This window comes from Microtus ochrogaster, chromosome 6 (genome assembly GCF_000317375.1).
Source record: "Microtus ochrogaster isolate Prairie Vole_2 chromosome 6, MicOch1.0, whole genome shotgun sequence".
NCBI classification, from domain to species: Eukaryota; Metazoa; Chordata; class Mammalia; order Rodentia; family Cricetidae; genus Microtus; species Microtus ochrogaster.
The window spans coordinates 59,093,823-59,107,204 of NC_022013.1; the positions used below are offsets into that span (position 1 = coordinate 59,093,823).

Consider the following 13,382-nt stretch of genomic DNA (forward strand, 5'->3'; position numbering starts at 1 on the left):
CTATGGACTGGAGAGGGAGGGGGAGAGGAGTTTGGGGGAGGGGGAGAAGGGTGGGAGGAGGGGGAGGGAAACGGGAGGCTCAGAGGAGGCGGATATTTTTTTTTCCTTTTCTCATTAAAAAAAAAAGAATACAGTTTGTGTGTTGTTATTTCGGATATAAAGTTAGCTGTAGGGGAGCAGGGCGGAAACGCAGCCCGCCGCTCCTTCAACATTTTAAATGTTCAGCAGTCAGTCACACATGACAGGTGTTGGCTGTACTAAGTCTTTAAATATAAACAACCAAATTTATATGTAAGGATGGAGCTTTAGACATAGGCTGTCTGCTTATAGCATCCAGGAAAGCTTGTATTACATATACATGGAGATGTGGCATCTTAATTCTGTTTTTGTATATGCAACATGAAATTTTATGTAAACAGATCAGGGGGACAATGACAATCAACTCTGAAGAATGTTCTCCCTGCCATTTTGTTTGGCCATATACACTGAACATAAGACCAGTCTCTTCTGGACTGCAGAGATGGACACAACATTGGGCATCTTGGGAGTCTAGTAAGCAAAGGGAGTCTCCGGGCTTCTCCTGGCTTGTCTTCACTAGTTGAGAAGGTAAGCAGTGAACAGAGTGACAGAGCCTTGGCTTGCATGTTTTCACTGGAGCAAGAAAGGAAATAACTAAAGCAGAGAGTGAGGTCTGCGGCATGAGCGCATCTGCCATTGCCACACTGGCTTCAGCTGCTCCATGTTTAGCGCATTGTCTGAGGTTTCCATTTGGAGTGAGCGCATGGAGGAGTCAGGGGGAGAAGGGGCAGCCTTGATTTAAGGATGACGTCATCACCATGCATCCAACCTGCCTCACAGTTCCTATAGCACGGCCACAGCAACCCCTACAGAAGGAGTGGGATATGGTAAGCTCCAACCCAAGGTGTTCTGTGGAAACAGGCCTTTCCCAACAGGAAACAAAATCACATGGACATGCGGTGAGGTGGCCCAGCAAGAGATGCAGTGTGCCCCTCTAGCTTGTCACAGCTCTGACTGTTTAAAGGATGCTACTAACAGGGCTAGCTTCCTGAAAGCCGTGTCAGTCCCAGAGTGTCTAAAGGATGCTACTAACAGGGCTAGCTTCCTGATTGCTGTGTCAGTCCCATGATGTCTAAAGGATGCTACTAACAGGGCCAGCTTCCTGATTGCCAGTCCCAGGATGTCTCTGTTGCAAGTGTCTGGCTGGAATGTAGAATCAATTGTATTTGAAAATTCCTGACCCTTTCACCTCCGTTTCATCCCTAAATATTTGTGTACAGACATGAATATTTAGGAGGATGATCAGGAAACTGCACAAGGCTTGGGAGCAGAATTATTAGTGGTAGTCATGTGAGCACAACGTATTATTGTTTTTCAAAGAACATTCCCCCCAGCTCAGACAATGATCCTGAGCCACGCTGCTGTCTTTTTTTTTTTTAACCCAGAGGAAGCCTCCCTATCTTTCCCCTCTGACCTGACAATTCTACAACAGTACATGATGATGACAATAGCAACGCTCAATTCTCTCTCCTCTTACCATCTGTCACTGAGACACAGCTTGCAGGCCTGCCAGAACGGGCTGTTACCAGGGAAACAGCCATGTGCACGTCTCCCATCCTGTCATCAGCGGAAGGACTTGGTAGAGCAACCCTGGGGCTTCTCCTCTCTAAGACCAGCCGTGCCACCTAGACAGATGAGTGGACAGACTCAATTTGCACGTCACACAGCAACCACAGAGCTTCTTTATTTTCTGCTGCTTCCACTAAGCTGCTCTATTTGCTTCTCAAATCTAGCCTTGCCCTACATGGGGTACAGATTGGCAGAGGCAACGGTAACCAGACAAGGGCCGCTGGAGGTGATGTGTGTACCTCAGTGTCGGCACGTTCGGTGGCAAGCTTGCCTCTTCTGCCCTTCGTTTGCTCTCCCCGCCCTCCTCATTCTGCTTCAAGTGTTCCTCCCTTTGTCTATGATCCTTTGGACCTTGGAGTCATCCCCCATCAGCATCTCAAGGGGCCACACTTGGAGTCATCCAGCTCTCCCCCTTCTGCCTCCGTGCTCCTTTGGTTTTAAGGCTTATGAGTTCTCCAGCAAAAGTAACTCCCTTGGAACCTCTCCGTTCCCTGTCCACTGCCAGGGACACTGCAGCAAGCTCTAACCCGGCTTGCTGGCCCATTTCCATATCTTTGTCCACTCCCAGCACGGTTATGAGTGAACTGGTCTAAGACACAAAGCTGAATTTGCAATGACCAGTTAAAAGTCCCCAGTATCTCCAGTTATCTGAATCCCAAACCACGGGATGGTCTCCCAGGCCCGTGCTGATGGACCCTCCTCTATTTTTCCTGGCTTGATTTCTTATCCTTTTCCCGACCGCATCTCAGGCTCTCATTACCCAAAATGGTTCAAACGCAGTGGCTGGACATCACCAGGTAGTGAATTAGAAGTGCCAAGCTTCCATTTGGGGCACTTGACCGTGACGCCATCATTCTGCTGCCATTGTCATTCAGCACCAGGCCCAAGACCCCACAGGGGCAATTCTTACTTGTCACTGTGCAGGCGTCCAGACATGTTTTCTCTAACCACGTACATAAGGAGGGCCTAATAGACAGACGGTGCTAAGTAATTATGAGCCCTTCTGAAGATATGAGGCGAGACTTCAGCTGTACCCGGCAGTCAAGTAAAGGGCAACCGAAATCTTTTCTCTCCCTGTTAACTCCTCTATCACCAGGAGAAAGCCATAGAAATAAGTGGCTCTGGATACCCGAACAAATAAAGGGCTCCCGTGTGAGTCAGATGACAGAGCCCCGTGACAATCCTGGAACCCTGCGTGGGCATCACACAGACTACAGGGTGCACTGAGCACCTCTAGTTCCCAGTATCCTGAATCTCTACCTCACTGCAGTTAACAGAAACCCCGTACGACCCAACTCAGGTCCTGGTGGGTATAAGTACATGCAGGGTGACAGACAAGGACATGATCAGGGAGATGGGGGTCACTGTGGGCAAAGTGTGCAGGAGTCAGAGCCTGACTGCAGGTGCTTGCCCTGGTCAATGGGGTTGGCACAGGCAGGGGTACAGCCAGAGACAGCCACCAGGAGCCTGTGTTCTGCCTCAGTTCTGTTCTGCTGTCTGAGGCTCAAATCAAAGCAAGCAATTATACGCTTTCCAAATCTATTTAAAGGGTGTGAGGTTTTCTACTTTAGAACATCTGTCTGCCACCTCCTGGCTTTCACATTCTCATAGAAAAATGGTGTTGAGATGAAGAGTGAGAAAGGAGGAAAAGGAGACTAAAAAAGTCCTGTTTTATTTCTCGGCTGCCTTGTTCCTACCTGGAGGCAACTGCTGGGAAGCTCTGGAAGTAAGGAAAGGTCCCCAGGAATGACATACTCACCTGCCCAGGACCCTTGAGACACTGCACAGCCTGCTTGTGAGTGAGGCCGCACAGACTCACTCCATCCACCTGCAGAAGCCGGTCACCTGGAAAAGGAGGGCTGGTCATGTGCCCTGTCCCCCAGAGATGCTAGAAGAACTCTCTGTAAGAGTCCTGCCTATGGGGTAGGAAGCAGAGCTGCCAGGTGGCCCTGGGCTCAGCAGGAGCCTGCATGAGCCTGAGCATCAACTGCCTCTCTGGACTGCTGTGCCCCTGGGCCTGTTCCTGAGGCACAGGACAGAGCAAGGACTTGAAAGCCTGTCTATTATTGGCTCATAGAATGGCCAAGTCAGGTCTTGTCACCCTTGTCCTTCCTCCCATTCTCCTGTGAAACTATTTTTTAAAACATTTTCAACTCACTCGGGGTAATATTTATATCCTGAGGATGTTTTCTGTTTCAAAAAAGGGTCAGGGAAACAATAGCTGATGCTAGAAATACTGGAGCTCAAGGGGAAGCAGAAATAAATAATATCTCCAGTGGCTTTTTCTGGTTCAGTTGCACAGTTTCGGGGAAGAAAAACCACTCTTTCCTTCAGAGCAACAAGAAATGATCCAGGCCAGAGAAAACACTCACAGTGCCCCTGTTCTAAAGTGGGGTCACCAATGCCAAGTGTGTTTTCTAGAAGAGGGCACCTCATGATATCCCCCATCTGAAGTGAGGTCACCAATGCCAGCTTTTTTTCTGGAGGAGGGCATAGAGAAAGCTCACAGCTCACAATGCCACCCATGCTAAAGTGGTGTCACGGGTATCGGCCCTGTCCTCCTAAGGAAGCAATGCTCTCCTCCAGAAGCAAGTTTCTATTACGTTTCCTACTTGATTTTTATTATGGGCTTTAGACCACTGCCAACTGATCAGATGGGTGAAGCAGATGAAATGCCCTTCCCCCACCCTTCCCAGGCAAAGACCTCAGGCCCTGGAGAAACAGGGGGCTCTAAAATTGAAATGAACAAGGCTTGAGCCTCCCAGGGTTCAAAACCACAGAAAGCAGAACTCCCAGGATGACATGGCCCTTACCCTGCAGGATCTGTCCTTCCTTGGCAGCTGGGCCTCCAGGAATTATAGACTTGACAAAGATTCCTCCATGAGGGACACTTGTGTTAATGCCACCCTATAAAACACAAGACAATACTCAAAACCCATCTATCCCATCTGGGATGCCTCCCAAGCTCCCTCCCAAGAGAACCCACCTCTCCCCCACAACGATCTAGCCCAAACTGACAGTCTTCTCCCTTCACCCCAACAAACCCTCCTCCCCAGTGAACAAGATGGTCAGGTTTACACAGACCATAGCAATATAGGCTGAGTGACAAAATCAAACCAAGCCAAGCCACAGGGGGCACAAACGGAGTCCTGTGTGGTACACAAGATCTGTGTGCCACAAGTAGCATAAGTAGGCTTGACCTAAGGGCTGAGGACTTGTGTCTGGCACACCCTGTATGTTTGCATGTTTGTGAGCACAAATTCAGGAGGAAAAATAAGTTTAACCTACTCAGTATCTTGCAACTCTTTTCTTTTTTTCTATGATAGGATCTCTCTATGTAGCCCAGGCTAGCATTAAACCCAGGTACTTACTCTCCTGCCTGCTAAGTCGTAAAGTTACAGGCATGTGCCACTGTGCCTGCTTCTGCAATCTGTTTTTTAAACTTGATAGTAGAGTATAAACCTGCAGGTCAGAAGATCAAGCTCCAAGGCTGCTTCTTTATTCCCATTTACTTTATAAAGGTAAACATGCATAAAGACTGATATTTTGTTCATGGTATTTTCATTCCTGGTCAGTCTCTTACTCCTTCCCTGCCTCTACTTCCTACCTCACTCCTGACAACACAATCATAGTGAATATGCACTCAACCACCTCTCTTTGCTGCTCTCCTTACTAATTCAATCACACAGAATTGACAATGGACAGCCAAGGCAGCCAGCGGAGACACTCTGTTTATGTTGGATCTTGACTGTCCCTCATAGGCTTTGTGTCATGGCTCCTGACTCAGTGCTATTGGAAGGCAGTGGAACCTGCAAGAGTGGAGCAGAGTGGCAAGTCTTTAGGCCACAGGAGTGAGCCCTTGAAGAGGCTAATGAGACCCCATTCTTCCTCTTTCCTTCACTTCCTGGCCACGAGGGAGAGGCTTTATCCACCCCCTCCTTCCACCATGATATGGTCCCAAAGCAGGAGCCAGCCAATCATGGATTGAAGCCTCTAAAGCCACAGAGCATAATGGACCTCTTCACTTTGTAATTTGATTATGTTTCCGGTATTCATTATAGTGGTAGAAGTTCATTAACAGACACCGTGAGCCAATGGAATTCTATGCAAGGCTCAAGACTCCTCGGAAACTCTGTTTCTAGCAATGCTAACACAAAACTTCAAAGTGGCCAACCACCTGGAAGGGGCCTATGATCTGCTCACGATCTGGCTGCTGCTGTGAGCTCTCATGGCCTCGCCTTCCTTGCTGAACCCCAGGCTATTGGTTCTCTACCTCTCTAGCTCCTCAGCTGGCTTAGAAAAGCATCCTGAACTTGCACAGAAACCATGCAGTTCTCCCATCCCAGGGAAACATATTTTAGTCTGTGTCGTGCTATTTAGTAGCTGTTGTATCTGATTACAAACACAGACCAATTCAGCTCAGCTAGGTTATGTGTTGTGCAAAACAGTGGTTCGTACTCAATGTTTTCCATATGGCTTTCTTCTCAAGGAATACCTGGTGGAAACCTTTCTAGTGGGGGGAGCTAGTACTGATTCCTTTGTTCTTGGGGACATCAACTTGGATTCTATGCAGTGTGCCAGAGCTAACCTTTTCTCAGCTGATCTGTACTCAGTGTCTTCAATGCGCTTGTCGCTGATGGCAACACAGCACCCGACACATTCACACGCCCAGCCTTTCTCAGTGGGATCCACATTTCTGTGTCTGTGGGCCCAGAATATGTGCATTTTTTCATTACAGTAGATTTGTCAGCTTGTGTCCTAACGTGAATGTGTGTAATGATTCATATTTCCACCAGCTCAGTGTGACAGTACCCTTTTCTGTGTCACACTAGCTATATTTGGCTAAAGTGACAGTTATAAATTCTAAAGTTTCCCTTTAACTTGCCTGTAGCTTTTCATGGGTTTCAATGCCTTTTATTTGTTTAATGGTCATTTGGATTTAAGGGAGACATTTCAATGATTATTTTTAAATGGAACTTCTCCAGAGACAATCAGTGTTCTTGCTAGCCCAAAGAAATCACCAATCTCCTGTTGGCATGTGCATATGCATATATCTGAATATCTAAATTTTAGCAGGTTTTTTAGATGAGAAATTGCTGTGTTTGGTGTCTCATGATGGGATTGTTTTATCAAGCCAAGAATAAATTGGCCATTTTAGTCCCAGCCTGTTCAGTCCCTATGGATGCACGAGCCCGTTTCCCAGTGTTAAAATCATCTGCTGGTGGTTTAGCAACTCAAGGATCCTTGCTCTAGATGCACAAGGGAAGCAAGGCATGCTCTCTTCACTCTTTTCTTGGTTACCTGTGAAAGTTTTCACTGTCTTTGACATTTCCTTATACCAGAAATTTCCACTCTCTTTCTTTGAATTCAACAGTGTCATCCCGGAAGTCCAGCCCTATCCCAAGGTCCTAAGTTATGGGTCATATTCAGTGTTCGCTAATGCAAGCAGCGCCTCCGCAACACCTCTGAATCTGTGTGTACCACCTTTGTAGACACCATTTACCGTACCCTTAGGAGATTGGTTACACGGGGAATCTCCCTCCTTAGACATCTGTCAGTGAAGCTCAAAAGCCAGAGGCAAAATGTCAGATGTGTGCAAAACCTCAAAGACTGAACTTTGCCCTGGCCTCTGAAAGATGGAGCACAAGTTTATTTCAATCTTACTTGGGAGGACAGTGAGTTTTCCACTCACCTTCTGTTTCCATCCATGAAGTTCTACCTTACTGCCTCTTTTTCTGTCCAGCTGAAGCTTGAAGCCAGACAACTTCACCCAGGTTCTCTCCCATCACCTTTTTCTTCTGTTGCTCCTCCTCAGAACCTGCCCATAGCGCAAGCTCAAGTGGCTCTGTCTCCCAGTTTGACTTTTGATTCTCACTCCCTACAGAAAGCTCAGTTTATCCCTTACGTATGATGTGCACTTAAACACAATTAGCACATTATCGGGGCAGAATGCCCTCCAAGGCTCTGGACGGATAGCGTTTTACTCTTTTCCAAGCTCCCTAAAAAGTCTTACTGTCACACTGAATCCAAGGGTACCATCTTCTTTAACCAGCTCCACAAAGTAGATTTCACCAGCATTGGTTTCTCGAGGTGATGGAGGACAATAACCTGCAGCCTGTCCCAAACAAACAGAAAAACAAAGCCATAAGGCACATGCCCTACCTCTGCAGATACTCAGTTCTCATTCGCTACCAGGAGCCAGCAGCACTGCCTCCAGCAAGAGCATGAGCCCAGAGAGACTTCTCCAGCTTTATCAATTCCTACCCATGGGACTCTCTCGGACCCCTCGCCCCCATCTCCTAATCCATATAACTGGCCTCCAAGAGTGCCTCCTACCCGGGAAAGTCCTGGTATGTGGCAGGGACTGAAGGAATGCAGAGACTTCCTGTCTGCACTCACTTGGCAAACATCCATGCCAGCACTGAAGCTGTTCAGGTCCTTCCTCTATCACTCAACACATGATGGCAGCCAAGTACAGCATGCTGGCTACCAGACCTACAGCAACTCCTAGAGGCAAAGCAAATCTCAGGAGGACTTCTGACCATTCTTAGCTAGACTGGCCATGTTATGGTTGATTTTTCAGTAGTTAAGGGGTTTATGAAAAAGATCATACCATGTACCAGGCAATTTCCTTAGTACTTGTGACAATAACTATATAAGACTTGTTCATACATTAAACCATTTACGAGACATTTATTGAACACCTGTTTTGACCAGGGTTATGCTGTGGTCTGAACACCTCCTCCACAAATCATCCTTAAATTTAATTACAATTGATATAATTAAGAGATGAAGCTTTCTTAGGGATTATGCCATGAAACCTCATGACTGCATTGCTGTGAGAAGAGGCTATACATAAAAAGGAGGAACTTGTCCCCATTTTTTCTTTCTGTCTCTCACGCTCATGAGCACTTTCCCTCAAGTCAGGCCTCCCACCATACATGGGACAACACAGTAACCTTCACCAGATATGGCTTTTCCATCTAGGACGTCCCAGCTGCCAAAGCATTATCCAAATAAACCATTGTTTGTAATTCACCCATTTTATTAGGGCAACAGAAAGGGGGGAGGTACGAAGGATCTGGCACAACTATGATGATGAGACCCACCTGCCCATGATAAATTGCTGTCTAGGGGGCTTGAGTCTCTTAGCAGGGAGATTCTCAATCATATAACCAATAACTTTTGTAGTAATAAGTTCATGTAGCTATGATTAAAGGGAGTGTTATCAGCTGGACCCTCAGAAATGCAGCTGGTATAGGAAAAACTGGAACTCAAAGCGAGGTCTGGCTGAAACATAAGTATTGTGGCATATTATTTGTGTGTTAATAAATAAAGCTTGCCTGAAGGTCAGTGCAAAGCAGCCACACTAGTCGGTCATACAGGCCAGGCAGTGGTTGCACACACTGTTATTCTCAGCAGCCACACTAGTTTGCCACAGAGGCCAGATAGTGATGATGCACGCCTTTAATCCCAGAAATAGAGATGGGTCTCAGTCTCAGTCTGAGGATTCGTGGGGGCAGGATTGACCATCTTCGGTCTGAGGTAGAAGTAAAGAGCCAGTGACTGACTGCTTTGCTTTTCTGATCTTCAGGTTGAACCCCAATATCTGTCTCTGGATTTTTATTATTTGTGCTACACATAAGCTCAAGGGCACATCTGGAGTTTCCACAGGTTGTGCTAAGCTGAGTGACCATTGCATCTAGACAGAAAATGCTCCCCTGGCTGTCCATGCTCCACTGTCTCTATGTGCTCTATATTCTGAGATTCCTGGGCCATTTTGAAAATACTGTTAACTCACTGGAAAATAAATAAGCTGAAGTAAACTAAAAATCATTATTTCAACAGAAGAGCTTCAGGAGAGTTTGTTATAGAACAGAGGAAACGTCAGGTATTTCAAGGACTCCACACTCTTTCAATCTTAAGGAATGAAACAACTGCATGGAAGAGATCCAAAGTGGGCATGTGACATCACTACACCACTGGTTATCTGACCACAAAGCTGGTCACAAGTTCCAAAAACCTGATGATGTAGGTCCTATAGATGTTCAGTCTCCTCTCAACTGCCCCTAAAACCAGCTTGCAGGTTTTCCACCCTACAGAGTCTTCTGCTGAGTCCTGTAAGAACGGAGCCTTCTAAAGAGCAGCCTGAGAACATGGTTTCTGCTCTGGAATCCAACACCATGGATTACGGACTCAGATCTACCTCTAACCCCCTGGAGTTTTAGCACAATCCTTTTCTCTTTGTGCCCAGGGTAAAAACATTCCAGGAGGAGTTGACAGTCATACTACTACCTTTTATAACTGCCACCGAGCTTTCGTGAGATCTCTCATATAAAGTGCCCAGGATACTGCTGAATACATAAGCAGGTGGCTGTTGCTATCATTATTATTCTCTTTGACTATGCCCACCTCTGACCTCAGCTTCCCAAATGCTGGGATTACAGGGGTGAACCTCTGAGTCCAGCTGTATCCAGCTCATCATGCCTGCGCTGTGTGAATGAGCATCATGGCCAACTAAGAAGATATTAACAATAAAAGATCCCTACTGCATGCCAGACCTTAGTGCTTGGGGACAGAACATATGACATCATAACAAAGTCCCTCAGTAAAATGACTCCTACTTTAAGGAACCTGTGAAGCAGCGTGAGTAGACAAGTCTCTGGCCTCCTCTGGCTCTTCTAACCTGAAGCCCGTCATTGGAACCAAGGATTTTCCAACCTTTCCCCGAACAAGGCATAAGGTCCTCGTGTGAGAAGTACCTTCCTTGTGCCCAGATGAAACTGCGAAGGCTAAGGGTCAAGGATCCAGAGAATCAAACTAACAGCCTCTTTAATGTCCCCCAGTGGACTCCTGCCTTCTGCTTAGTTATAGTTCTCCATTTACACCAAACCTCCTATAGAATACACCTCGGTTTAACTGTATCTGTGGGTCTTCTTTCTGCACAAAATCTCCTGTAAAACATATATTCAATAAACATGTATGCTCTTTTCTTGCCAACATGCCTGTGTCTCAAGGGCCCTATCCAATAATTCTGCACAATTCCCATAGCATGCTTCTCTGAACTGTGAGCAAGAGACCTGTCTGTTCTGTTCTTTGCTGTATTAGCAGCTGACCAGAGCCTCACACATATGCAGTGGTTGATGAGTATCTGTGGAATGAAAGATAACTGTGCTTGGTTGAAGCCACTGAGTCTGGAGGAAGCAGTAGTCCCACCTAGATTGGAAAGAGTATGTGGAGTTCCAGCTTGTCCTGTGGCTATGCATGGCTAGCCCTCCCTTGGGAGTGGTTCACAAAATGAAAACCACTTGAATGTCATAGCTTAGCAGTGATAAGCTCAAGTACCATTTTCCCCAATACTTGGGCCAAAACGACAAACCCAAACAGCTGCTCACTGGTGAGTACAGGCTTCATCTTTGAGGTCCTTGTGGACAGACATTACTCTTCTTCCTCCACGAGAGAAACACGGGAGACATAGAGCAACCTGTCTAGAAGCTTCAAAAGAATGAGAAGATCTACGTACTCAGCCTGGGCCAGGGAGGAGAGTTAATGCCAAGCATGTTTCAAAGGTTCTGGCAGTTTTTAGAGAAAGCAATGAGCAGCATCAGAGCCCGGGGTAGAAGCAGTAGATTCTGTAGCTACTCCGAACCTGGAGCTGAGAGGGGCAAGAGGATGATGGAAGCCAGGAAGTCATCCCCTAGTAAAGATCAGCTGGTAGGCACTCTGTTCATCACTGAGGGGGTTCCCACCTAGATCAGCACATGGCCAGTGGCACGCTTATCCCTATTTTTGGTAGAATTTTTCAGGCTCGTGTGAAAGCTTCTTCCAGCAGAATCAACTAAAATAGCCAATGAACATGAGCTGCAAGGGACCCAGAGCAAAAGAAAAGGGTGGACCTGAGAGGCCATGGGAGACTTGCTAGCAGTAACTAAGAAGACAGCAGGCAATGCAGAGCAGAGACTGAAGCCAAAGCCACACTTTGTTCTCTTGCTCCAGGGGGCAATGGTAAGCACAGAATTATTTAGCTACTAGCTCAAGGACCAATTAGAAGTCAAGATTATAAGACATCTAGCGGTCCATGCCTTGCCCCAGCACCAACCAATCCCCTCACGTTGGCATTATGAGAAATAGTTCTAATAAATGAGTAGGAACATTTGAGGCTCCAACTGAGCCCTGCCCTCCTGTGTCAGTAGCTCTACCTGCTTCCCATGCTGGGAAGAGGTTAAGAAACTTGTAGCTGCTTGGCAGGACACATCAAGAGCACAGGACAGCATAGGATATGGGAGCACCACTGGACTCCACAGACTTTATTCTCTTTCTTCTAGATTCTAGATTGTAGACCAAGAAGATTTGCATCTTTAACAATAGAAGGGAGCATGGAGGCCCCTGCCTGGGTGATGAACTCTGCACCTGAGCCATTTCTGGTCCTCTGGCATTTCTGTCCTGGTCACGTGTGTGCGCTGACTCTCTTCCCTGGCACCGATTACTCAGGATATCTGTACAGAGCGTGCCAGAACTTGCTGTACTATTCTTTTCTTCACTGGAGACATTTCCACAAACACCTACAAAAACAAGCCAAGAGGTCAATATTTGGAAAGACTGGCATATTGGTAGCATCCTATAAGACATAGAATTTTTCCTTGAGTGACAAGAGCTTTCAGAGTTGCAGAGGATGCTCTGAATTCATCATTTCATGAAGAATGCTGCATTCAGAATAAAGAGAGGGTTTTAGAAGTGATCAGAAATGTAAATAGAAGTCATTTGTGTTATCCAGTTATGAAAACATGAGAGCAAGGAGAGTGGAGAATGCCAGCCCCTCTTTATGAAACTCCTGTCATTCATGTGATGGGAAGGGATATGAGAAGGAAAGAGATCAGGAGAGGAAAGGAGAGGAGAGGGGGATGAGATCTTTTCATCCTCTCAACAGGCCACCAGGAAGGTGTTATCTCAGTTTAATTAGAATCAGATTAATTATTTAATGAATTAATTAAAACAGAATCAAAAGGATGAACTAGCTTGTCCCAAACCCCATACTCAACATGTGGGACTTCTCTTAGCCCTGACCTTCAGCAAAACCATGAGGAGCACAGCTGTTACCAGCATGTGACAAAAAGACCAACATGAGCTATACTTGGTAATACCAGGCTCTGGGCTCCTCTAAGAGACGGCTGCTCATGGATTCCTGCTTACTCTAACTGGCATAGAACAATGGGAAAAAAAAAAAAACCATGAGATGGGAATCAATAGGTAAAACCTGGAGTCAGATAACTAACATTTCTGGCCTTTGATTTCTTTATATCTAAAATACATACGTCAGTAGCATAATATTATAGGGTTAGTAAAAAAGAGATTATTCATAGACTTAGGATTCTATATGTATATATATAAAGATGTATATGTACATATATATGTATGCTCAAATACACACATATGTAGATAGGCATATATAAATCAGCAAACATGTTTACTGTTGATGTACTAATACAATATTAGTGACTCAGCAGATACATGTCGGAGAAAGGCTAACAGAGCTCCTTCAGATCTGGAGGCGGGAACACACAGGCAGATTTCCTGTTTTGATACAGCTTACTAGCACCCAGGGAAGTGCACAAGCTCACGTATCCAATGAGTTTGATTTAATAAATTTTGTCTTGAGTTATCCAAATCTAAGTTTATTTAGTACAGTGTGTGTGTGTGTGTGTGTGTGTGTGTGTGTGTGTGTGTGTGTGTGTGTG

The 13,382-nt window shown here is 46.0% G+C and overlaps 1 protein-coding gene across 1 annotated transcript in view; it reads right to left on the minus strand.

Moving 5' to 3' along the window:
* Positions 1-13,382, minus strand: part of Frmpd2 (FERM and PDZ domain containing 2) — a 107,771-nt gene that overhangs the window by 24,063 nt on the left and 70,326 nt on the right. The window contains exons 21-25 of the mRNA XM_026779984.1: positions 12,058-12,209; positions 7,661-7,762; positions 4,461-4,554; positions 3,407-3,492; positions 1,556-1,703 (exon numbers count right to left, since the gene is read on the minus strand). Coding sequence (XP_026635785.1) covers positions 1,556-1,703; positions 3,407-3,492; positions 4,461-4,554; positions 7,661-7,762; positions 12,058-12,209 — 582 coding nt within the window. The remainder of the gene's footprint in view (positions 1-1,555; positions 1,704-3,406; positions 3,493-4,460; positions 4,555-7,660; positions 7,763-12,057; positions 12,210-13,382) is intronic.